This window comes from Pogonomyrmex barbatus, unplaced genomic scaffold (genome assembly GCF_055798465.1).
Source record: "Pogonomyrmex barbatus isolate J1 unplaced genomic scaffold, ASM5579846v1 scaffold16, whole genome shotgun sequence".
Lineage (NCBI taxonomy): Eukaryota > Metazoa > Arthropoda > Insecta > Hymenoptera > Formicidae > Pogonomyrmex > Pogonomyrmex barbatus.
The window spans coordinates 5200233-5226046 of record NW_028297112.1 but is presented as its reverse complement, the minus strand read 5'-3'; the positions used below and the strand labels follow the sequence as shown (position 1 = coordinate 5226046).

General features: G+C 36.0%; 1 protein-coding gene across 4 annotated transcripts in view; it reads left to right on the top strand.

The window, feature by feature from the left end:
* LOC105430850 (thrombospondin type-1 domain-containing protein 4) overlaps positions 1-25814 on the top strand; it is an 82396-nt gene that overhangs the window by 51057 nt on the left and 5525 nt on the right. For all 4 annotated transcript variants that reach the window (XM_089074094.1, XM_089074096.1, XM_011644592.2 and 1 more), the window contains 16 exons: positions 8262-8337; positions 12115-12266; positions 14537-14639; positions 16594-16696; positions 17441-17619; positions 18473-18677; positions 18999-19165; positions 19522-19627; positions 19705-19774; positions 20171-20382; positions 22600-22732; positions 23190-23442; positions 23869-24048; positions 24498-24662; positions 25088-25264; positions 25382-25550. In XM_089074094.1, coding sequence (XP_088930220.1) covers positions 8262-8337; positions 12115-12266; positions 14537-14639; positions 16594-16696; positions 17441-17619; positions 18473-18677; positions 18999-19165; positions 19522-19627; positions 19705-19774; positions 20171-20382; positions 22600-22732; positions 23190-23442; positions 23869-24048; positions 24498-24662; positions 25088-25264; positions 25382-25550 — 2450 coding nt within the window. The remainder of the gene's footprint in view (positions 1-8261; positions 8338-12114; positions 12267-14536; positions 14640-16593; positions 16697-17440; positions 17620-18472; positions 18678-18998; positions 19166-19521; positions 19628-19704; positions 19775-20170; positions 20383-22599; positions 22733-23189; positions 23443-23868; positions 24049-24497; positions 24663-25087; positions 25265-25381; positions 25551-25814) is intronic.

The window sequence follows — 25814 nt, the reverse complement described above, 5'->3', positions numbered from 1 at the left end:
AAATTGATTCGGCGAACCGACTTACCTCTGACGAGCGAAACCCGAGAAATTTTATCAAATTGCATCAATGATCTAAAAGATAACCAAAGATTCTTCTTCCTTCTTGATTTTATATTACGACGCGTCATCTCGATTGTCGGTGTACAATTATTTGAAAATAATGAAATATGTTTTCTTATGATTAAAGTTATGATTAAACCGGGATTAAAACTTTTTTTTTTGTTAAAGTTAATATTTTTTAATTGATCAAGTCAATTAAAAATTTTAGACATACCTCGAACTTTAAATTATCAAGTGTAGTTCTGTGGATCTTTAAAAACTGATATAGTAACTTTAGTGGATAATGAATTTTGTGACTTTAAATTCACAAGTGCTATTTAAAATATAACTTATATATAAAACTGTGTCTATAAAAGTTTATGAGCTACTTATGAAGCATTTTAAACATAAACTCTATTTATCAAATTGTTTACCTTCGAATTTTTTCACGTTTTTCTATTCTCCAAATATCTGAACAATAATGATTTTGCAATTGATAATATTATGTCGTTATTATGATCATTATGTCATCTAAGTGACTGCCGTTAATTAATTCGATATCTGCGTGATGATCTCGAAATACGAAATAGCGAAAAGAATGTTCGAACGGACGATCGAAGAATTAACGCGGATAAGAAACATTAAAATGGGGTCACAAAACATCTTTGGCAGACGGCGGTGTCTTGCATATACGTACGATAATGAGCGAAGTAACGATGACTTAGAGACCGTGTTATTCTAATTGCGATATCGTGTTGCGGTATGGCGTATACATTTATACAGATGCGATGCAACAATATGAAGCCAATGGTATCTTTATCGTGCGATTAAATGACGGTATATGGAATAGTTTGCGTATATACTCCGCTACGATTAGTTTTAATAGCGCTCGCTTCTCCTCAAATAAGACTTGTCTTGTTTAGTTATTCGATAATTTCACAATAGCGAGAAGTTTATTTTCTTCGTGAATTCGAATTTATGTATTATTTTTAGCTTGCCACCTTGGCATTTTTAGATTTATTAGTATGAATAGAATCATATGTAAGGTTGGAATACATAGCTCTGATATCAAAAAATAATTTGATATTGAAAGTACAATATCAATATATCGTACTAGCACTATTCCTCATCCTGTTGTACATGGAAGGCACCTTTAGGCGACGTTCTCGGAAGATATAACGAAGTTTCAGTCGACAATCGTTGGTCCTTTGAAAGTGGAAGATAAATATTGAAAGGAAGAAAGTTGCAATGACAACACTAACGATAACAGAAGTATGGAGTCACTTCGGTTATTGGGAACTGGCGTTGACTGGCTCTTGGCAATCGCATCGACAAACGCATCCCAAACGCACCTGCGTGTGATATCGATTGTGTGCGAAGCACACAATATGTGTAATGCTCGGTTACAGGTTTACTTTGCCACCGATATCGAAAATACAAGATTGTATAGTAATTAATTACAATAATTAATTATAGTCAGTTACAAGTAAATGATAAAATTAATAACTTCCAACTTAATTAATTTTAAATTTCATCTTTAATTTTAATTTTCTAACTATTTCCAAGTTAAAATTTTTGGTAATCGCGTTTTACTCTTTAAACTAACTAATTTTTTAAAAATAATGATGATATTTTGTAGTTTAATATAAATAGTGTTTTCAACATTAATTTTTAATTTAATTAAAAATTAGTCTAATTTTAACGTAATTTGTAATTAAATTTTTTGTTCATATAACTTTTAATTGAATTAATTTTATAGATCATTAGCTTTAGTTTAACTTAATTAAAACAATAAATTAATTTATCCAAATCTGCGAAAATATTATCGTTCTTGCAGACGTTGATTGCGCTGATGATGATGATGATTATGTACATTTTATTAGGAATACTCAATAACCTAATTTAATATTCCTATTAACATTTTGCTTATTAAATTTATTTCTAAATTCTGTTTAGCAAAAGCAATATTCGTATAATCTTTCGTAATTTATCAAATAGACGTACAAAGCAACGTACGAGCAAATTAATGTACTCTAAAATTTTTATATTTTTAGACGCAGTTGTGTTTCGGCGCTTTTGCATGATGTAATTAAATCCTCCTTCTCTTTATCGGAAAACTGTTTTTTCCGATTACTTTGTAAATCTATACAGAAAAGCTTGAGTGAAATGAACGCTGGACGCTATCCTCTTATCATATTTCATCCGAAGTGGAATGCATTTCTACGAAGAGACTTCTCGAGAGAACGCTGTTAATTGCTACTACTGGCGCGGCTGTTTATTTTCCATTACAGTAAAATATAAGCGACGTTTAACGTAACGGGCGGTCTGCATTTAAACGGGAGCTTCGGCGAAATCACGAAGAGGATTAACCATGCGCGCTTAGAATCGAGCTCGAGACAGCTTGTCGTTGTGGCCCAGTAGTGGAAATCCTCCTTAAGCCGATCGAGGTGCTCCGGTATCATTAGAGGGTCCATTCGAGACTCGCACATATGTCCCTCTTGTCCTCACCCTCTCCTCCTCTCCTCCTCTCCTCCTCTCCTCCTCTCTATCTCGCCTCCTCTCGTCTGATGGCGACTTCTCTTCGAGAAAGGATACGGCTCTCGTGCCGAAGACAATGCCACGCCGTGCATCATATTTCACGGTCATTCCTTTTTGTGTCCGTTACCTGTATCGCTCCGGTTCGAGATCGTCCGATGGCGACGAAAATTCTCTCCTCCGAGAGACCACCGTGATACCAAATTTGTGGCCCTCCCGCGACGTCGGATGCCGACGATGCGTCCACCTTCTTTCTCATCATGCCATTTCTTCCGCGTCTTCTCTTCGTTCTGCCACGTCGGATTTGATTTTAAAATATGTCTCGCGTTTTTTTGGAGTTTGACACGTATGACTCTTGAGATGACGATTTGGAATTAAACTTTATTCGAGATGTATTACACCTATTTTTATAAATTTTTATATTTACAATGAAAAAATTATGAGAACAGAGTTACAGATTGTTTTAAATCGCATTTGTTTAAAAAATATTTTTAATATGATATTTAATATGATATTTTTAATGTGATTAATTTAATATGATATTTTTTAAATGATATATTGAATGATTAATCTTTCAAAAATATGGGGAATTGTTACGAAGAGAAAGAGACTCTCTCTCTCTCTCTGAAAGCCTATGAAATGCGCAGCACGATTGGAAACTATATCGAACTATATCGAACTATATCGAACAGACCGACTATCTGCTGAGCTTATGGGGGTATCGTATGGGACAATTTTATTTGAATTTAATGTTGCGTTGTCTCTCTCTCTCTCTCTCTCTCTCTCTCTCTCTCTCTCTCTTGTAATAATGTTTTAAATTGCGTGAGCCGCAATTCGAACTTCGAGACATTTACGCGATGTAAGCGGAATGGCGTATAACTTTTTTATTCGGCGGACGCAGAAATCAACGTAATTTTTACGATCCGCCGTAATTGCGGGGCAAGTGCCCGTTTATTTATAATACCGGCGTAAAAGTTACAATGTGCAGTCGTGCTTTGGAGACGTGGTAAGAGCTGTATTAATATATGACGCCGTTAAACCCGTCGCAATGACCTGCAATTGTTTTGTCTGAGCACGTACCATTAGAAATGGATTTGTCCATTGACCGTGTAATATAATGATAATTTAATGATTGCTATTGCGAGAACAACATCGCACAATGATTCTCAGAGTATCAGTATGGATTTCGTCGAATCCTGTAGAACATATTTCTTTCGAGCGTAAAATGGCATAATAATATTTCAAAATAATTTATATATACATTTATAAACTAAATTTTTATTTTATTTCATTTTAAATTGTGTTTATTTTACATTGAATTATATTTTTATCACGTAAAATACGTATCATTAAGTAGAATAATATTAATATGTTATAAAATGTTAAATTAATTTTTTTATAATCTCTGTTGCAATCGCACAAAAAATAATTTGATTATTCCTATGTATATTTTTATATATTGTGTATTTTATTTTTATAGACAAAGGAAATGTGACATACGTTAAGCTATAATACGTAACGTTCTTTTTATTAATTTGCTATACCTCGAGTTATATCAATTTGACCGACTTTCGATTCGAATTGCCAGAGCTTTGCGGAAGTGATGCGATTCGCATTAAGTACAGCGTTAATTATTTCGTTTCTATCGACAAGAAATCCACTTCAGTGTTCCTCTTAACGAGAGTCATCGAAACCCCTTGACTTTATGGTGGCGTATCTGGCCGCGATTGACGTACCGTACTCGCGTTCAATAGCAGGATTTTGTATCCGAGTTTTGTAAAGCTGGCCGGGACGTGCTGCTGCTTCTTGCCGATCGATTTTTCGCATTCCTACGCCATTGAGCACAAGACCAGCATTGTTTGTTGTTTAAGTGCGAGATACCCGCCGCGACGGTTCGCGTGATAGGGGAAGTCGTAACGGGTCGCGGATACGGTTCGTAGTTGTTCGTACTTTGTGGGTTCTTATTGCAGAGATCGATCGCCGATAGTTGAGCAAGTACGTATTTGCATTGTGAGCCGCCCCATGAAACGCAATCCGCGATTGCATTGTCGCTGATAAGTGCGGAATAAGCGGTATATAGAGAAAAGATTGATACGGAAACAAATTGATACAGAGAATTCGGGATGTCGATTAAGCTGAAAGGAGCTAGATAATATCGTTGTCTTGCATCTGCAGGGGAATATATAAATGTAAGTGTCATCTATCGAGCATCTCTAGACGAGGATTGAGATACGTGTAATTTACTTTCTACAGATATATAAAAGTTATAAATCATCATTAGCTATTTTGTCCAATTTTCAATCTCATGCTTCTGTCTAAAAAAGCATGGGAAACTTTAATTATCGAATTTAACATCGAATTTTTATCCTCACTGTGGAATATTGGACTTTTTAATAAATAATAATTTTTTCTTACCATCATTTTTTTTTGTTAGCTACCATTGAGATAAACGGTGATGAAAAAAAATACTTGGAGAAGATAAAAATTTCCACGTTCTCGAATATCGAAAACAGGCTCGGGCTCGACATCGAGACACGTCGCGAAGAAGAGACGCGTAATGAAGGAAGATGCGGCAAGTCTCGCTCGGTCGCGGCGTAGACAAAAATCAGAATTCCTCGTTCCCGGTCCGGCAACGATCTCGCGCGATCCTCTCGCGGGTTCGCTGCGAGAGGTCTTGGAGCAGATGGATACACGTGTTGGGCGTCGCGGACGAACGGGCTACGTCGCAATGCCTCGCCGTTCGCGTGTGGTGCACCGCGAGACGCATGCCGCCTCTCGATTACGAGACGCCCCTCGCGCGCGCGCGCGCGCGCGCGTGTGTGTGTGTGTGTGTGTGTGTGTGTGTGTTGAGACGCGAGATAAGGCATTTTTTCTGATTTCATACAAGTACACGCGCACACGCGCACGCATGCACGCATGATTGCGTACGCGCGTCGCGCAGTAGTGCGGCCGGTCTCGCTTTTCTCACCCCGCGGTCGAGTGGCCCCTTCCCTTTGCTTCCCTCGGCGGCGGGATCTAATGATTAATTAAGCTTTCCGAGAAAACGCAACAAGTGAAACATTATTAACGCTTAGTGGCACAGTTTAGCCCGGATCAGCAGCGGTCGGGGTCTCTCCCCTTCGCCCCTTTGTGCGTGATCTAACGTACGCACTTCCTGCTCGCGTGAGCACCTTGAGACTTCGGCTTTTAAACTCAATTGATGCAGATTAAAGAGCACAAATATTTTCGACTTCTGCCGAATCTTTTTTTTTATTTAATTAATAAGTGTGTAGTGGAAGATACATTTTTATTTTTCGTGAAGACATGAAATATATCTGAGCATTATATAAGTCATTAAATCTTATCAACTTCTTCATTAGGAATGATTTGACTTGGCTGACAAACAAAAATACAAACAAAAGAAGAGACTGGAAGATTTGCATTTCAAAAATATATTATTTACTAGAATTTACTTCCTGAAAAAAATCTGCAAAACCTGGAAAAAAATTTTCAAATTTATTGAGACTCGATTCTGTATTTTATTTTATAATTTATAAAATTTTATAAATGAAATATTATAATGAAAATTAATTTTATTTTATAATATGAAAATTTTATAATGAAATTTTATAAATATATTAAAAATTTTGCAGAATAAATATATATTTATTTTTAAGATACATTTAAAAATACTTTCATTTTACCTCGAATTTTTACATATTTATTTTAAATACTTATTAAAAAATTAACTTTTCTTATTTTATTAGAAATTTAAACTTCTTTAAATATACAATTATCTAAATACATTATTAACAAAAAAAAATATCTAACTCTTTAATTATTCAAACATCATTAATTTCTTTTAAATCTTATAATATCAATTCAATTTATATAACAAATTTCCTTGATAATTAGGGAATTTTCAGAGAATTTTTTTTATTTGGGACATGAGTAGACACTGTGTTTAATAAATACATATACAATTAGCTTTTTATGAATTTCGACATTAAAACTATTCTTGCAATCTAGGTACAAAATAATGAAAATTATTATTTGTCAAGAAAAGAAAAGTCTGTAACAGATTTCTCCTTTAACCTAAAGCTTATCTGTTATCGCAACTTTTTGACTGCATTCAACTCACGGAACGGTACAACGCGGCGCCTCGATGCATCAAAGCGTGTCGCCATCTGCGTTTTGCATCGGTTCGCTTCCTCCTTGCGCCAGTATCTTTAGAGCTCGCAGGCTTTTGAGTAATTTCCGTGGAAAGATGATACGGCGGTTACCATTTACCCGCATCAGAGCGCATCTCCATGGTCTATCATCGCCGTATGCGTTTTCTATTTCTCTGTGTACGTTTCCCAGCTCGCGGGCGCTATTTAGCGTTTATGAATAATTAGCGTGGAGAAGCGACAAGACGCGTTCTTGCGCGCATGAAAGCGTGTCGGCGTGCTTCGCCGTCTGCGCGTTTTTTTTTTTTTTTTTCATTGCGAGCATCGTTCAAACTTACACTTCTGTCTTTGCTACTCTTCTGCTACTCTTTGAATTGAAATTGAAAGGAGTTCAGACGAAGCTACTCATGTAGCACTAAATATTTGTATCTAAATGAACATCTTTTAAATATCTATCATTAAAAATTAAATTAATTTAATTAGATATTTGGTAATTAAATTAATTTAATTAGATATTTGGTAATTAAATTAATTTAATTGGATATTTCAATCAATTGGTAAATCAATTAGTTTTGGCCACGTTTTCTTTGTTTCCCTTTTCTTATGCATGGCGTTTGTTGTTATGTATGGCGAACATGCTCGAGTTAATGTATCAAGTGCAAAAATGACTTCCGGAAATGCGCTGCGCAATCTTTATTCCAGGTTGGAGCAACGGATGCTGAGATTGCACGTCGAGCTTGATCTCAGGATGCATGCGGGGAAAAAGAGCAACCGTACGCGATGGAAAAAATTGGGACGTGCGTATGGTGTAGTCGGATCGAGTCGAGATAAGCCGACGTGAATCGGCTATATCGATTACCGAGATCTACATCTACGGTGGTCAAACTACATTAATGATTACGCTAACGGAAGCAACTCGTTGTCCGAGGCCTGTCAACGAGAAATATATTTTCTGCTGTTTTAGCTATATATTATAGCTATATATGCAATATTTTAACTTCTTATCGTATATATATTACATAAATCTCTATAAATCACATTGTATATATTACATAAATCTCTTTATACTAATGGCGTTATATTCACAATTTTTTCCTACTTGCTACTTTTTAGATAAATACAAAAAATAGATAAAGAGATATTTGATTTTATATATTTCAAATATATTTATTTTTATTGTTTATCTTGTTATGAGTAATTTATTAGAAACACTTTCAATGAAAATAGATATATATGTCAGAACGCAAAGGATTAAACGGGTTTATCTCTGGCATTATCGGCTGCAATTCACCATCATTGCACATCTGCGAAAGTGCGCGTTAGCCATTTAATGAAGATTAAGATCGCATTCTTGAAATTTCTAACTCAATGAAAGCAGGCGAATGGGCAATTCGGTCGGCGATAAAAGAGTAATTGCCTCGCTCGGCGCGAATCGTTTTCGGTCACGAAAGTATAGATCGCACTCATCATTGCGCTCATTGATCTTCATATTTGCACAATGGTCATCAATTTACATGTCTTTCTTTGTTTTTATTACAGATCGATTCTAGCCCTGATGACGCTGAGCATGGCCGGTGTCTCGTCATCCCATATGCCCGAGAAATATCCCATAGAAGTAAGTGAAAACGATTACGATTTTTCTTTTACGAATTTGAACTGTTCTGAATTTGAAATATTCTCCAGTAATGAAAAAATATTTTTATTAAATTAGATTGAAACAAATATTATTTATTGCAGTGGTTTAAACATTTGAAAATTTGAAAAACAAATAATAATTTTAGTCTTTTTTAAGGATATATTAGCTATTTATTATTACCTATTTTTATTTACAATGAAAAAAATTATAGATTATTCTAAATCGCATTTAAAAGCAATATAAAAAATTTTGCGATTTAGAACCTGGATCAAAATTTATTTAAATATCTCTGTATCATAATAAAACTTTACATACAACTTTACAAATATGATCCTGAATATTCAAAATGCTTAGATAAAAAAGAAATTTTTGTTTTTATTCCTTAATTATATTTAGAGTATAGAGTTCTACTTATTTATTTAAATAATCTTTATCTAGATTCTGGACCCGCGCTAAACTTTCTAATATTATTTTTATATATGGTTTAAAATAATTTGTAAGTTTTTCATAATTTTGTCACTGTAAATATAAAATCATAAAGATAGGTGTAAATTATTTTTAAAAACAATCTTGAGAATACGTTTAAATAATGTTTCGGTGCAAAATAGAACATCGAATAGTTTTATTAAATACTAAACGACGCGAAAGGATTGATTTCGCACAGACGTTCGCACACGCGACATGAATTTGGCGACAGGCTAGTTACCCCGGCTTTCATTCAAACTCGAATGTCGCCGAATTAAATGTCAGCAAATAATCACGTCCGCGACAAGCTCGACTTGATCTCATGATCTCGGCCATCGTGACAATCCCGCTCGCTTCTTCGACGACGGGCCTCGTCGCGCGTGATGCATATTAATTCGATCCACTTGCGGGAATTAATACGCAATTACGTGGCCGCTATACCGGGTGGCATCAGCGACCACACCGAGTGGGGGTAATTAATTGACACTGAGAGGAGGACCCTAAATTACTATTGCAGAAAGCACGCCGGGAGCAAGGCCACGTGGCGCGCGCGACACGACAACGAACGCAAACACGGCCCGCGTGTTGTGCGCTGTAACCACCGCCGTCACCACGTTATAATTACACTTAAAGAGCCCGTTTGTTCTGGGAAATGGTTGCGGCATTACGGCCGACATGAAAATAGACATAGATATGGTTTAGGAAACGTGGCGCATCTCGGTATTCGAGATAATACCTGCGAGATCCTCGTTGCGAGCTTACGCTGACTTCTTATTATTATTAAACTGGAATCTCACATCATCGCAAATCGAGTTCATGCTCATCAAAAAAATTTGATGCTACTTAATGGTGCTAATTTGTTGCTCTATTTCCAATTTTTTGCTCCAGCCGATTCGGTAAAGACAAAGCTGTGCTAGCGTAAGATTAAAGATTAAGCGTAGCCATAAAGAAAAAAAGCAGGAAATTAAAAAACAAACATTTTTGTAGTGCTATTTTTTTGCTAATTAGTTGTTCAACTAATGCTAATTAGTTATTTTCGATTCTTTCGTATTTCTACTTGTAGATTTGACTGTGCGGTATTCTGTAGTACATAATAACAAATTTCCACTAAATATTTTGATGAGTGCGAATTCGATTTGTGATGGTGAAGGTTTCAGTTTAATGGAAGTCTTATGCTGATGTCAAAGTCGCTTTTCCGAAGCGATCGGTATTTCTGGAATTGTTTTATTGATATTGACACTGAGATTGTAATAAGAATTCCACGAATTATGCAATTTTCGATGAATTTGCTAGTTTCCTTTCAATTGTAAATGTTTCATCAATGATTCATATTTCTTAAAATTTTTTTCCATTATGACTTAACGTCTGTTAGTTTTATATATGATTCTGTATAATTTTATATATTTACATAGAGGTATTTTTTTATAATTTTTTATATTAGAATCAAATATAGAAAAACATTAACAATAAATGAGAATAAAAAGACCAATAAAATGAGGAAAATAAATGTCTAATTATTAAAAAATGCGTATATTTAATAACTTTAACAATTATTATTCAGATTATCAAATAAACAAAGACGGATCTATATGTGCAAATCTACAGTTAAATTTTATAATAACAATCTTAATTATTTAAAAAAAAAATTTGTTTTTCTATATAATTTCCAAAACATGCTTATAATCCAAAATATTCTTACTTCTTTATATTGCTCGTTCTGTTGGTCTTATTATTATTATTTATCGTATTTTAATGAGCTACTCTACATGTTTAGTAAAAAATGTTCAAATTCAACTCGATTAAACTGTAATCAGATTTTTCATTTCACTCAGTCGATGTATTGTTTAAAAATATATGAGAAATTCTCTTTTCCTCGCCATGAAGTTATTGAATTCGCATTTAAATTCTTGAATTTGTGCCCAATGAGGTCTCATTATTCCGTACTGTAAACGTCTCTTCATGTATACCTAACGTGAAATACGTATTTCCTTCTTTGTGCGCCGCTTGTGCTGTATAAGCGCTGTGATTAACGTTCCGAAGTTAATGCCAGGCATTAAGGAAGTATTAGTCTGCTGCTCTCGGGGTTAACGACTTGCAAAAAAAGCAGCTAAGAGCTCTCCGTTCGGATTCCAAATTCGCCGTTAACGGGGGGGGGGGGGGGGACGCATGTCGTTTACGAAAAGTGCAGTCGCACGCGTTGTGCACATTTTCTCTCTTGTGAAAATTTTAAATCTTTATCGTCTCATTAAAAGTAACGGCGATTCAACGACACGCAAAGACAGACGTGGGCGAAACAAAAGTCACATTTAACGTGCCGTTCGAGAGTTAAATCTCGAACGTTGTTTGTCGCCGCGAGTGCGACAAAATCGACGATTATGTATTCCAGAATTCTCGAAATATCGCGCGCAAGAGAGCGAGATGATACGTACGATTTCTCGTACGTCGCGTTTGATTAATTGGAGGTGCGCGATCGAAGGGAGGATGAGGTATAAAGCGCGGGAAATCCTCCATGAGAACGTTATGCCTCTCTTCCAAGGCTAGAACGACGCTACCTTGGCGAACTTCCGGCAGAAGTTAATGCAACGGGTAGCCCGTGGTGCGCGGAGATAGATCGAACGCCATAAATTTAGCGCCGTGTGTGCAATACGGTAATCGATCCTTCGTTTAATTAATCACGACAAGGGCCCGCGGTACCGAAACGCACCCGATCTAATTGGAATCTCGTTCGCGGTAGCGATATTAATTACCGAACAAACAGTTTGTGCTCTATGATGCCGGCGTCCGATTAACAGGAACAGAATACCAGACGTATTCGCGTATCTGTCTCATCGTTTAATTACCATCCGGGTATCTGTCTTGGTATTTTTTTGTTTTTTTTTTTTATTTTTTTTTATTTTTTTTTTTTTATTGCAATACACCTCTCTTTGCATTCAGCAATCTGTCTACCGTGAAAAATGCATGACACGAGAAAAAACGAATAATAAGAAAATAAAACTTATTTAAATTTTGGAATGCTTGTTAAATAAAAATAGCTTCGAATATATAAGTTATTTATTAAAGAGATAACCTAATTCAGATTTTAAAGAATAATCGAGGGAATTAATAAAATGTAATCATCTTTAGATAAATTCTTAAAATAAAATATATAACATGTAGTAATCAGACGTGAGCTTATCTTTACTTGATAAATATACTTTTCTTTAAGATCTTTTTAATATTATGTTTGATTATAAATACTCGGTGATTAACGTTTAATTATGATTAATTGGAACGGCGTTGATTTCTCTCTAGGTGTATCATATGTTACAAGAAAGAACGCAGTTTGGAATTAGCCATGACAACAGGATAAGAGGGACTTGGGGTACGTGGAGCTCATGGAGCGAGTGCTCTAGATCTTGTGGTACTGGTATTCAATCCCAGTTTCGGGAATGCGTCCCTTTCCGGTAAGAACATTCAACGCAACAAATTAATAAAAATCTTGATTGAATTAATAATAAATAACGAGAAAACGCTAATTAACATAGCATTACAAACGTCAATTCAATTTTGAAAAATTGACAGCTTTAAAATTATTTAATAATGAAAATTTTATTTAATAAAGATATAATAAGGAATATATTTACGACTATTATTTCTTCGGTATCTTTTCGCTTGTATATTCTTATGAAAATAAAGCGTAATGTAAAAGCGTGACGAGGAGGGTCTTTTAAACCCCGAAGATCGAAGCGTATCCCGTATCGCGGCCGTATCTTCACCGTCCAAATATCTTCACGCTCGATTAATGATTTCCACACCTTGCTTCACCTTTGTCCTCGCGACATGGGGGAGCACAATTTTCTGCGGAAGGTCATGACAGGGGACTCGGTAATCGTCGGACGTCGCGGCTTCATCGCGAGAATGCAAAGCACCTTGCGATAATGCGCGGTCGATCCTAACAATAATCATATGCCTCGCGGTACCGTTAGGGCTTCAATTGCAATTTGGATCGTAAGACTTGCTAGACGAGTCGTTGCATTTCGCACAACTCACGGAACCAACTTTGGAACCTCGTGCGCGAATACGCTACTCCTACTCCTCGATCCTTTGATTGATCGATCAACCATGATCTTCTTTATCTCTTTACGCGAGAAACATACAGGGTGTCTCGAAGTCGTCGATTTTCCTTCCTTATAAAGACGTAAATAGTTCCTTTTTCTTCGACGACGTAAAGAAACAAACCGAGGTCGAATAGATCGAGCTGCACTTTTTAACGCAATTTTAGAGCTATTTTATATTTAATTTATTTTTATTTATTTTATCTTATTTATTTTTTATTTCTATTTAGAGCTATATTACGTTTAAATTATTTATTTATCCGCGTCTTTAAAATATTTAGAAGATAGCTTAGAATCAGAGTAAACTGCTGAAAGTGGATCTAATGATGGATGCATATTTATTTTGATAAAAAGAATTCTTTGATATTACGAAACATTTTTGGAATAAATCTTATGCTATAATCTTTTGCTTTGTACAGAATTTATATTATATCACGAATATGAAGAGCTTCGATAAAAATTTTTACTACTTTATTGGAAATCATACTCGAGATTGTATCATGACGCTTATACAAATATTTGCTCGATACGCAAGAGCCGCCGTTTACTTATCATTTAAGTACGTTTTCTTCGTGTTTCCTTCTTCGCTAACAAACGAATTTTGTCATCGATAAAGAATTTTATTTTACTTTGAGATCATACGTCATACTAAGTAAAGTAAAAATACTACTTTTTGAGGAATAAATGAATATACAAAATTTAAATAAAAAAGCATGAATAACTTGGAGCTCGTTTCACGCTGAAAGTTCACCCCGTACACCCTGTATGTCCTGTCCGGCTAGCTATAAAGGAGCGTGCAAATTACGGATCAGTAGCGTAAGAAGATTATACACCGGCAGGCCGACGACTCCTGCGAGCTTCTCCCGGGGGCAGAAACGTGTTGTTATCGCCACTGACATTTACACCTTCGTAACGCTACCGCGAGCCGTTACGTGACTCGCAATGTGAATCTTTGCGACGAGTTCATGCTATACGAGTAAATACAAAGTAGTCAGTATCTCGCGGTTGCGGATCGCTCGGCGACTTGAGCTTGACTTCTCCTTAACGATCATTTACATTAGAGGTCCTGATTGATGATTATTTATTTTGTCACAGGCGATTAAGAAATATGGAATCAATCATATTTTTTTCTATTTTAACTCCATCGAATGTTGTAATTCTCGATTGATGTTTAATGATCAATTGTTATTCTAAAAAAATTGCTGTATAAAATTTTTATAAAATTTTTAAATTAAAAAATGAAATAATTAAAATGTACCAAAGAGAAAGTACGAATTCTCAAATCATTTTGTTCAGTTTCATGTTTAAATAAAAAAAGGAGTACGATGTATTGAATCATTTTCTCATCTAAAACCTAATTACCTGTTTTAGCATAATAAAAGTGAAAAATAACATATAGAAAAAACATTTCTTTCATCGTGTATATTTTCTCTTTCTCTTCTCTCTCTCTCTCTCTCTCTCTCTCTCTTTCTCTCTCTTCTTTGATTTCAAGATTAGCGTTGTGTTGTATTTCTCAAAAATGCATTTATGCATTTATGCACTCGATACTAAAAATCAAGATGTATCATGTGCCACTTGTGCAAGTCAATGGGTGAGCTAATGCGAGCGATTCGTTCCAGGAGACTTTTAAGGAGGCGAAGCATTATCTCGGAGAACGGTACGAGCAACGCCAGGCCCATTTGTATCGGCACATATAAGCGCTATCACACGTGCAATACACAGGTAAGTCGGCGTGTAAGAGTGATTTTCAACATATTTATCGACAAGAACTATGAAAGGATTCTTAAAAAAAATTCAATTTTTTATTTTAATGAAAATTAATATTGCATAGAAAGCATCTAACTTGATCCTAATTCTCCCTGCATTTAAAAAATTATTTCACACAATATAAATTCGAAAAATATTTTCTAAATTGTCTTTTCAATCTAATAAAATTTACTCAAGGAATAAAATTTTGTTTTAAACTTGCTAAAAATTAAATTTTTATTGCAAACACAAACGAATGATGGTACAGATAAAATTAAATTAAATTTTTATTTTCAGAACAACTAATCTCTGCACCGCATGAAACTGTATATAAATAATCTTCAATACTTAAAATAATTATATGAAAAAAAAATTGAAGAATTTTTGTCATTATTTCTTAATTACATTTCTATTAAAGCACATTTATACTTTATACTTAAATAATTTTTATCCAGATACTAAACCGTCGTCGCAAAATTTTTTGTATTATTTTTAAATGCGATCTAGAGAGTAATCTATAATTTTTTCATAGATATAATATATCCTCAAGCTCGATTTCACCATTTATATCAGTTTATATTGTCTGACATAAATTTCATAAAAGAGTTTGCAACGTAAGGAAAGGATATCTATCGTTTTATATGAAGAAGTTTCTGAAATTTTAAGGAAACGAGTCTTTCCGCATTGTTTATATAAAACAGCCTTATTTTCAGATTGTTTAAGCCTTGAATTAGCTGTACGAATTCAGGCATTCTCATAAAATTCGCGTCACTTTCACGATGTCGCATAAATCAATGTGTGCATATCTATATCCACTTAAAAACTCATGCACTTCTCTTTACAATGCACGCTTCTCAAGATTTTCCTCTCGAGGGTGCGCGTCACGAGTCTCGAACAAATCATCGCACGGGCCAATTAAGGATGCGCACGACGACGATTTATATTCTCGGGTTCGGAACGCGCGCGTATGTGTGCATGTGTGTGTGTTTGCACGTGGCGTTATTTAAAATTTATAAGAATAATCACCACCTGCGAGACTAAAGACCGTCGTGTAATGGATGGCTTTGGCCGGTATCGAAGAGGAAGAGGAAGGAAGAAAGGGCTCGCTGGTGTTGATTAGCTCTTGATGGTAGTAAAGACCGTGCGATAAGATCTGTTTACATCTCGACGGGCCCCGATCAGTGCTCATTGACGTATTGGGTGTTCTTGACTCACAAGCACTCCTACTTCGCGTTGCCGTTAGTTCGAGAGAAAAAAAGAAGAAGGAAGGAAGCGCTATTTTATTAAGAGTATAAGTAAACGTTGAGAATTTTATCGTAATTCTTGAGTTAAAAATTGCTACGCGAAATTAAAATTGCGACACAGCGAAATTGGCTTGATGTTAACTAAAAAATGCAGCTTCGTTATCCGTTATTACCCGGGGAAAAAAAAACGGGATCTCGTGCGAGAATATTTATCTTCGGGCTCGATACCCGGGGACTACATTTCCGAGCTGCATTCGCGATTCGCAAACATGCCCGGGCAAAGTAACCACCGTTTCGTTCACCGGCAATTAATAGTCTACCCGGAAATTGCAACATGGCCGTGCACGTAGCACACACCACACGTGCCGGCATTCACGTGTTTGCACGAATATACGGACTTCCTCTGCGGGCGCACGCGGCGGCGGCGGCGCCGGCGGCGGTGGCGGCGGCGGCTCGGAATGCGAGCTTTTTTCCCCGCCGGAGGCCGCAAATAATTTTACCTTTATTTACCCGCAGCGCTTTGGGAAAAGCGCGACGTGCCGTAAAAAGAGACGCGATCGATCGCGCCGGTTTTTCCCCCTTTCGCCCCTTTGGAAGAGCTCGAATCATCTCACTCTTGATAGTAATACCGTTCCCTCGATCCTTAATTACCGTAAGTTTAATTAATCCATTACGTGTTTGTGCAGGAATGCTCGAACTTCCCGGAAGACTTGCGAGCGGAACAGTGCGCCAAGTACAACGGGAGGAACTACAAGGGCCGCAGTTACGTCTGGGTGCCTTTCGTAGACGGTAGGTCTGTGAATTGATTTCCGATTGTGGATCATTGTTTCCAAGATAGATATCTTTTACTAAATAATAATCATGCCAATAAAAAAAAGCATTTATCATTTTTGAAATAAGAAGCAAGTAATGAGACAAAAAAATTAACCGATTTATATATATATATATATACAAATTCTAATATAATGATTCATTATTCATTAATATTTTACAATTTAATCGATTCTTCTATCATTATTGGTATTTTATAATTTTCATTTTATTATAAATTTTCAAGTGATTCGGTTAATAACAAGACTAATTAATTATCAATTTAATGCTCAATGCAATTTTATTATATTAGACGGAATCGTTCTTTGTCAAAATGATAAAAAAATGTACACGAAAAGGGCAATTTGCTAAAACAAAATAAAAATTGCAAATTAAAAATTTTGTCGGATATAGATATGAAAATAATTTTGTTGAATCATCCAAATAATTATGTAAGACGCTCAAATTTTTACAATATTTTACATAATTATTTTGATAGTCCAACAATATTATTTTCTGGTCCGTATCCAACAAAATCTTCAAATACTTCAGCAAAACGGATTTTTTTTCCACGTGGCTCAAGTGACCAAGACGCGTTTTACGACACCCAAACGTGACGTAGCTTGATCGGTGTTCGACCGATATAATGATGACCTAGCCAGCGGCCAGGCCCGGTGACCTAACTTCCGTCTGGCCTAATCGCGTTGTACTGTTGTTCCCCAGCACCAAACTCCTGCGCGCTCAATTGCCGTGCAGTCGGCGAGCGTTTTTACGCAACGCTTGAACCGGCAGTAATGGACGGCACGCCCTGCGATGCTCCGAATCTTCGCGGACGCGCCGGCGGCGGGATTTCGTCGGAACGCAACGGCGAACGGTGGCTCTGCGTCGCCGGACAATGCAAGGTATATGAATAGCGCTAAGGTTAAGCGAGAGACGCCGATGCCGGAAATTAATGACCGACACCGGGCCGATACGCGGATACGATACGATCGACGAGATCGCTATTGACCCGTGTTCTCGGCCCTTGGTCACACGCACACGCCGATCCTCTCCCGTTCCTTTCTCTATCGACGTCGAGGTTCATCGTACACGCCCGTGTACGTAATTCGGTCAGATGCGTTTATCAATCAACAATGATGCTCGAGCCTCCTCGGTTTCGTCGAGATTCTAACGGCGCGGAAGAGATGGACGTGTTATTCTCCCGCTTTTCTTGAGCCAAGAGAAACGAATCTACAATCGGAATTTTCCTCTAACAAAAATCTTGAAATTTATCGGCAACTATCTCTTTTTTTAAATGAACAGAAATTATAAAAATTTTCTGAATGCAAATAGATTTATATAATAATTCAAGGTCTACTATCTGAAATTTTGTTTCAATCGATTATTAAAACTCGAATGATTCTTAATTTTATTCTATAATTTGTAAACTTTTATGTGTGCGAGTATAAAATATTAAAAACTTTGCACAATAAATATATATTTATTTGTAAGATGTACTTAAAAATACTTTCATCTTGTCTGTAATTTGTGACAAATTACCTTGAAAATCGGGGAATTCTTGGAAATTTTTTTTTCATATTTAGACATCCCTTGACATTCTACTTAAAAAGAGTATCGTTACGAATTCGTGTAATCGAGAATTGATAATATCGATAGAATTTGGATGGAAGAGAGATAGTACCGAGAAAGTACCGAGTGTATTTTCTAAATGGATTAAACGCAGCGGTGCTGAAAATTCGCATGTTTGCCATTCAGCCTGTAGGATGCGACGGGGTGGTGGGTTCCGGTGCGGCAATGGACGCCTGCGGCGTATGCGGTGGTCAAGGCAAAGGGTGCAGGTTGTTCGAGGGCATCTTTATGGAGCCGATTCTATCCAAGGGTCACCAGCAGGTGACCACAATTCCGAAGGGTGCTATGTCGCTCAACATTTCCGAGCTTCGATTCAGCAGTAATTTTCTAGGTAGCATTTGAAACCGTTTTACCGAAATAAAGCGATTTTCAGCTTTTGTCAATTGACATTAAATAATTAGCTTATACTTATAACAGATTGACACATATTGTTCTTAGAAGCTAGCAGACAGAAGCTTCCCGTTAAAAGAAGAAATTATGTTAGTAGAAAATTAATAAAAAAGATTACAGCGATTCGCCGTGGATATTTTTATCATTTCTAGTAATTGTGCTAATAATTTATTGAAAGCGCAAAGTAATTAAGCGGCGTTTTTATTTGTGACACGCAAGCTTGATACTTGCGCCGGTTAACAAACGATCAATCTACTCGCAGCATTGAGAGACAGTAACGGCAGTTACATCCTAAACGGACCGTGGTCTTACAGTCCCAGTGGTACTTATAAAGCGGCTGGTACGACATTAACATACCAGAGAGGCGATAGGAACCGTATGGAGTGTATCTTGGCGACCGGACCGTTGAATCAGTCTCTACATTTAGAGGTACGAGTCTCTCCGCGATTATCGTTATCGACTTTTCGTTAATCAGTATCAGGAACAAATTTTCTTTAATTACACACAGATAATTCGAGTTACAATTTATGAACGGCTTTTACTCACGAATTTTTTTTATTTCTCTAATTTTATCAGAGCTTTATTTCTTACGTAACCTCTATCAAGGTCAATAATTTGAGGATAAGATAATAATTTGTTTCATAAATTTGACTTCACTTTCATTATTACATTACTCTTGTTTTTTACATTTGTATAGATGAACTTTTAGTACAATACATTTTTAAATATCAATCTACTTGTATTTTATCTTTGATGTTAATGTTATTGTTCGTGCGTTACTATAGATCTTATCCGTGGAATTAAATCCAGGAGTTTTGTACAAGTACATGCTACCCATGAGGGAAGTGCCGGACAGTAAAGCGGTAATTGCACCGCCATTGCTTGTCGCAGGTAATTGCTTCATACTCGTTACTCAAGAAAACCATCAATAGTTTCATAAATCTGTAACACACTATTCTTTTCCGTAGGAAATGATCGAGGCAACGAGATATCTAGTCCAGATGCTCACGTGACTGTGCGAGTACCCGTCACAAGCATGTAAATATCTACGAAAACTTTACTAAAACTCCTGAAGTGACGTAATTTTTAAAAGTGTTGAGAGAAAAGCCATTTTTCGCCATTTTTCCTCTGTTAAACGGTAAAATTACAGATTACATATTCCGTGTACTCCAATGGAATTTGATTGTGTCGAACGTATGCGGCTCCGGCTCTTTAATTTCCATTCTTATCTTTACTGCCCGATCGTCGTGACACTTCTGAAGTATATTTTGAAGCGAGTCTCTCATGCGGCGCTCGCATCTCGGCTCGGATTCCGTCGACGGACTCTTCCTCCTTTGTGGGGGCGAGGGAATCCACAGGCGCATTCGAGATCCTCCTAGAGTCGAGCCGCGTGATTTGTCTTCGTTCGTACAACCCGTGCTCTCTGTCTTCCAGATCGGATCGGCGAAGCGATTTATCTTCGACGCGTCGCGATCGCGATTCGCCGCGCGCGCACGACGGCGGACGGAAGGAAGAGATGAAGCATCCGCCGACCACGGTGATGGCGGGTGATCAGCCAAAGTCAAAGGCAACGAGGAGGAAGAAGAGGAGGAAGTTCACCTGGAAAATAGTCGGCCTCGCTCCCTGCTCAAAGGAATGTGGGGGAGGTAAGAGGATGCCCCCGATAATTAATCGCCCGTCATAATATCATATGATACACCGGGGTGTTGCACGTAACTCAAATTAGAAAATTTTTATTGGCGATATTGCATCAGGATAGAGCAAGGCTTTTTCGTTCACGAACCAACGATAACGTTTGTTTCTGAAGTATATATATATATATATATATATATATATATTCAATATTTGAAGATTAGGAAGAAATCATAATCTTCAATTTCATAGAGATGAAATTAACATTATTTCATTTATTTATCAATCTTGAGCATTTTTACTTTGTAATTTACATATATATTTTACAAAGATAATTTTTCTGGAAAGTATGATTTTAATAAAAATTTATTTATTAAAATCGAATCGCGAGGTGAAACAATTCTTTTTATCTTATTGCGATATCATTATGAATCTGATAAACAAGATTTTTTACTTAAACGTTATTATATAATTTAAACTTATTCTTGAAGTCGTATAACGTAAGTATTAGCTTAATACAACGCGTTTGGAAAATAATGTTTTCCAAGTAAAATATTTCTCCTGTGATTTTAATATTCGATATCGAAACGTAGTTTAATTGTTTTGGATTGCGAATGATAAATGTTTCAATATACGTTGTATAACTTTTGGATTGCACGCAGTATTATAATTTCAACGCTGAGAGTTTGCGTTAATTTCCAATATCGCTGGTAATACATTTTCGCATATCTCTCGTATATTTCAGAGAGCATGATATCGTGGCGTCGGAGAAATAAATGAAAATTAACGGATAAATATTACTAATGTACGTGGGGTACATTCTAAATTGCGAGCGATTAAATATTTGTAATTATACAACGTACCCGGTCTAATTGATTACCGTGGTTTAAAGCTTGTCGATAAAATTAACAGCCATCGCGTGTATTTCGATAAACAAACATACATCTCTGACGCAAGAAACGTATTTATTAACAGCGCTTAATTATTCCTTGAAAGATGTAATATTTTATCAGTTAATAAAAGACATATATTGCGAAACATAATTTGTAGGTATCCGATATTTAAATATAAAGTTGAACGTCCATGTAAAATATCGCTGATATAAAAAGCCCATATAATTTCGAGTCATTTTGAGTCTGTCGTGAGACACCTATTAAAGGGGCAATTAGGCAAAAAGCGCCTGGATAATTAAAGGTCATTACGAAAACGACTTTGTCTAGACGTCACCGAGGCGTTGCGTGGGAAGTAGCGTCCGAGATACGTTTCATTTTATTCCAAGACAGGCAACGGTCAAAAATTTTAGATAAGATATTTTGAATGTCTCGCATGCGTTTATTACAAAAAATTTTGAAAAAGTCTTGAAATTGTTTTTATCGGATGAAGCAAATATAGAAATCAATAATTAAAGTTATATAAGCATAAAATTGCAAGCGTAGATATCTGCAGAGATACGTAGAGGCACGATACTTTTGAGATGCCAACCGGAAATTATCACTGACTTTCTAAACATCTGAACATTGCATCGGGACAGCATCCGATATCTGTCACTGCGATGTTCTAATTTAAATTGACGTGATACGGGCGGAAAGCGATAAATACGGAGAAAAGGAAACGCGACGGTCACGTCGATCATAATACAAAATGTCCCACTCGTAAAGTGTCGCATTTCGTTTTGTTCCTTAATTAATTTCAGGTGAAACTTTTCTGAATAAAATTGATACTGAATAATACATCAACATCACAATCTGAATTACATTCGACCGAAAATGAATAATTTTTTTTTTTTGTAATCTAAATCGCAAAGATATAATTTTATTCTTTAATTTGGAACAGAATAAAATTCTATTATTATATAAATATATTTTGTTTAATGTTAAAATGTTTTGAAAAGAGTTAAACTTTCTTAGAGATTTCTTAGAGAAGAAAATTGAATTTTGTATGTTATTAAGGATAAATAAAAGATTTGAAGTATATCGAGTTACAATCGACTGAAAATGAATAACTTTTTTTGCAATTTTAAACCACAAAGGTAAAATTTTATTTTTTAACTTTGAATAGATTTTAAATAAATTCCATGATTACACAACAATATGTCTTGTCCATTGTTAAAATGTTTTGAAAAAGTTAAGCTAATTTAGAGAGGAAAATTGAATTTTGTATCTATCAAGGATAAATAAAAGGTAATGTCGAAATGTATCGAATCGTTTGTCGCATCTTGCTGCATCTTACAGGCGTGCAGACGACGATTCTTAAGTGCATCCGTGAGAGCAATCAGACACCCGTCAACGACAAGCGCTGTCGCAACGTGGAAAAACCGACGCATCCTCCTCCACTGCGATGCAACGATCATCCTTGCGCCGCTAGGTATACCTTCGATATATCTCTTTGACACTACTTTACAACAAAATATTATTGAATCAGACAACTTTACAACAAAATATTTTGAAAATCAGACGAGGCATTTTTTACAGATTTTAATATGTCTTGAACAAAGCCGCAAGCCAAAATTTTTCCAGCACATTTTTAGCAACTCTATAAAAAGCATCTTTGATTCAAAATAATTAAAAAAAATTTTTTTCTGTAAATTACTGTAAGTAGATCCTTCCATTTTCCTAAAAAAAAAAAAAAAAAAAAAAAAAAACCTTACAATTAAAAGATTCAAAACTTGCAGTCTTTTGGAAAGCTTTCGAATTCAAGGAGTATGAATGATGTCTGGCGATTGAAAACTAACGCGAAACTAACTTTCCGTGGAGGTTGCCGTTTACAAGCCGGACAAGCCCGCGATTCATATTTAAAAAAAAAAAATCGGAATTGTTTTTAGATGGCGAGCCGAGCCGTGGAGCGAGTGCTCGGTTACTTGCGGGCTCGGCACCAGAACGCGAAAGCTCGAGTGCGTCCAGGAGCTGAACGCGAGATTGACAATGCGCGTTGCCGCTGGGGCATGCATGCAACCGGCAGATCTGAGCACCGTGGAAACTTGCAATCGACCGGCGTGTCCCAACGCGGGTCCGGAATTAAGGCACATGACTTCGCAGCACGACGCGCCTAGGTGGGACGCGGGCGCATGGAGCCCGGTGAGTCATCAGCCTGTTAAATGCCTTTTTTCTTGATTGTTAAACAGCTGCTTTCAGCTGTTTAAGGTTTAGGAAGTAGGACGGGAAGAAATTGTTTAGAAGTCGAGAAATCAATTGACGTAAAGGATCGCCCTATGTTTGTTTATCGGAGAAGCAGTTTGTAAGCAGATCGAATGATTAGGTCGTCTAAAAACGAGTGAAATTCATCAATGTAAGTGATGGATGGAAAACAATTTGAGAATACGAATTCTCAAATTTGGTTACTTTTTTTTTTGCGAATACATTTTGTATACATTCCCGTTATAATTATATGTGCAAATTGATAGAGCTCTACGCTTCTGTTGTTAAAATTGTTGATTTCCTGATTCGGCTATGTATCTCGTCCGTTAGGTCTTTCATTCTAATTAATTGCGCGTGTGTTTCCAGTGTTCAGCGACGTGCGGTCGTGGAACTCGAAATCGAACGGTGACTTGCATAACGTCCGGAGAATCCTGTTCATTAGCCAACAGACCGGAATCCCAAAAAGCGTGCGAGGTAGCGGCTTGTAATGCGGTGACAGACACGGGACATCACGCGCCCTGGCTATATTCGGAATGGTCCTCAAAGGTATATATCATTAATTCCGTTGCGAAAATAGAAACAAACATGAAAATGTCTGTTTAAGAATTATTCTTCTTGATATGTTAATTCCGAAATATACTTCGCGTGATTTATTTGATAATTAAATTAAATCACTTCATTTTTAACTTTAATTATCTTTATTTAATTTAATTTAATTATATATTTAATTAAATTTAATTTAATTTAATTATATATTTAATATAATTATATATTTAATTTAATTATATTTATTAAATCTTATTTGAGATGAAGTAAAAAAAAAATCTCTTTTCCTTGATTTTTTTTTATTGGTGTCAAAAGAGAAGAAGGGATATCTTCGATGTCTTCGATGATTAATTGTGATTTTATTTCTTTTCGACATCGATATAAAAATGGATTAAGTATATGCATTATCGGAATATTACGGTAATACGGCATTCATCACACTGTTGCAGTGCTCCGCAGAATGTGGGAATGGCGTTAGAATCAGAAGAGTGGCATGCGCCGACGGTAGCGAATTATTCTGCAATCCTAAAGAGAGACCGGAAACGGAGATGCGTTGCTTTGGACAAGAGATGAACTGCGAGCAAGCCAAGTGGTTTGCTAGTCCATGGACTTCTGTTAGTATAAAAAATAAAATACGCGCTTCGTGACGTCAAAAATTCGCTGAATACACATAAGGCTGATTACTGATATAATTTCGATAAATGAGATTATTAATTCTTTACATGAATTATATTACTTCCAAAATTCTACGCGAACAATATAATTATCTAAAAAAATGTCTCGATTATATCTTTAAGATAGTTTTAAAATATTATGACGTCTTTGAAACATAATATAATGTTCTCTTAATATAACACGAAATTCTAATTTATATCCTAATTTAATTCTCAACAATTTTTATAGCGGATTTTAGTTTAATAAAACATATTGTTCTTTTTATTCTTATTTCGATTATTATGTGTAAATTGAATGAAATTTTTTTTGTTAATAGTGATAACGACGTATAATTTCTCGTACTAACTTTTTTTTACATTTTCAGTGTTCCGTCTCGTGCGGCATTGGCGTACAACATCGTGATATCGCTTGTATAGCTAAAACAAATACCAAATTTGTCGTGCTACCAGCGAAAAATTGCAGTGATCCCAAACCAACGACCGAGCAAGTCTGCAGAATGTCCGCGTGTTCGCCAGAATGGTTCACCTCAGACTGGTCGACGGTAAAGTATTGCCTCTTTTAAAAAACTTTTTATTAGGAATTATTTTCTTTTATGCATTTTATCAACTTGCGTTTTAAGGATGATATGCCTGATAGAGAATATTTATTCTACGTTTAGTGTTCCGCGACATGCGGAGATGGAGTGCAAACACGACTTGTACGGTGTATCGTTGATGGTATTAGCAGTACTAGTTGTACGGAAATTAGCAAACCAAGCGTCCAGCAACGATGTAACGTGGAACCGTGTAAGAAGGAGATATCAGTGGTGGTGAACAAACCGCCAAAAAGTAAGAAAAAATTATTTTCTTTAATCATTTTTTTCTTTTCTTTTCTCATCACAAAGGCTATCTCTTCTTTTAATTTGGACGAAAAAGAAAAAAAAACAAAGCAATTTGAAATTTTACTTTAAAATGGCAATAACTCGAAAACAACGCATTTCCGAATTTATGTTCATACTAATTTTTTTTTCTGTTGTCTTTATGTCCCCCCAATCACTTACCGAACAATTAACTTCCACTTTTGAAATACTTTGTCTAGCTTTAATAATTTAA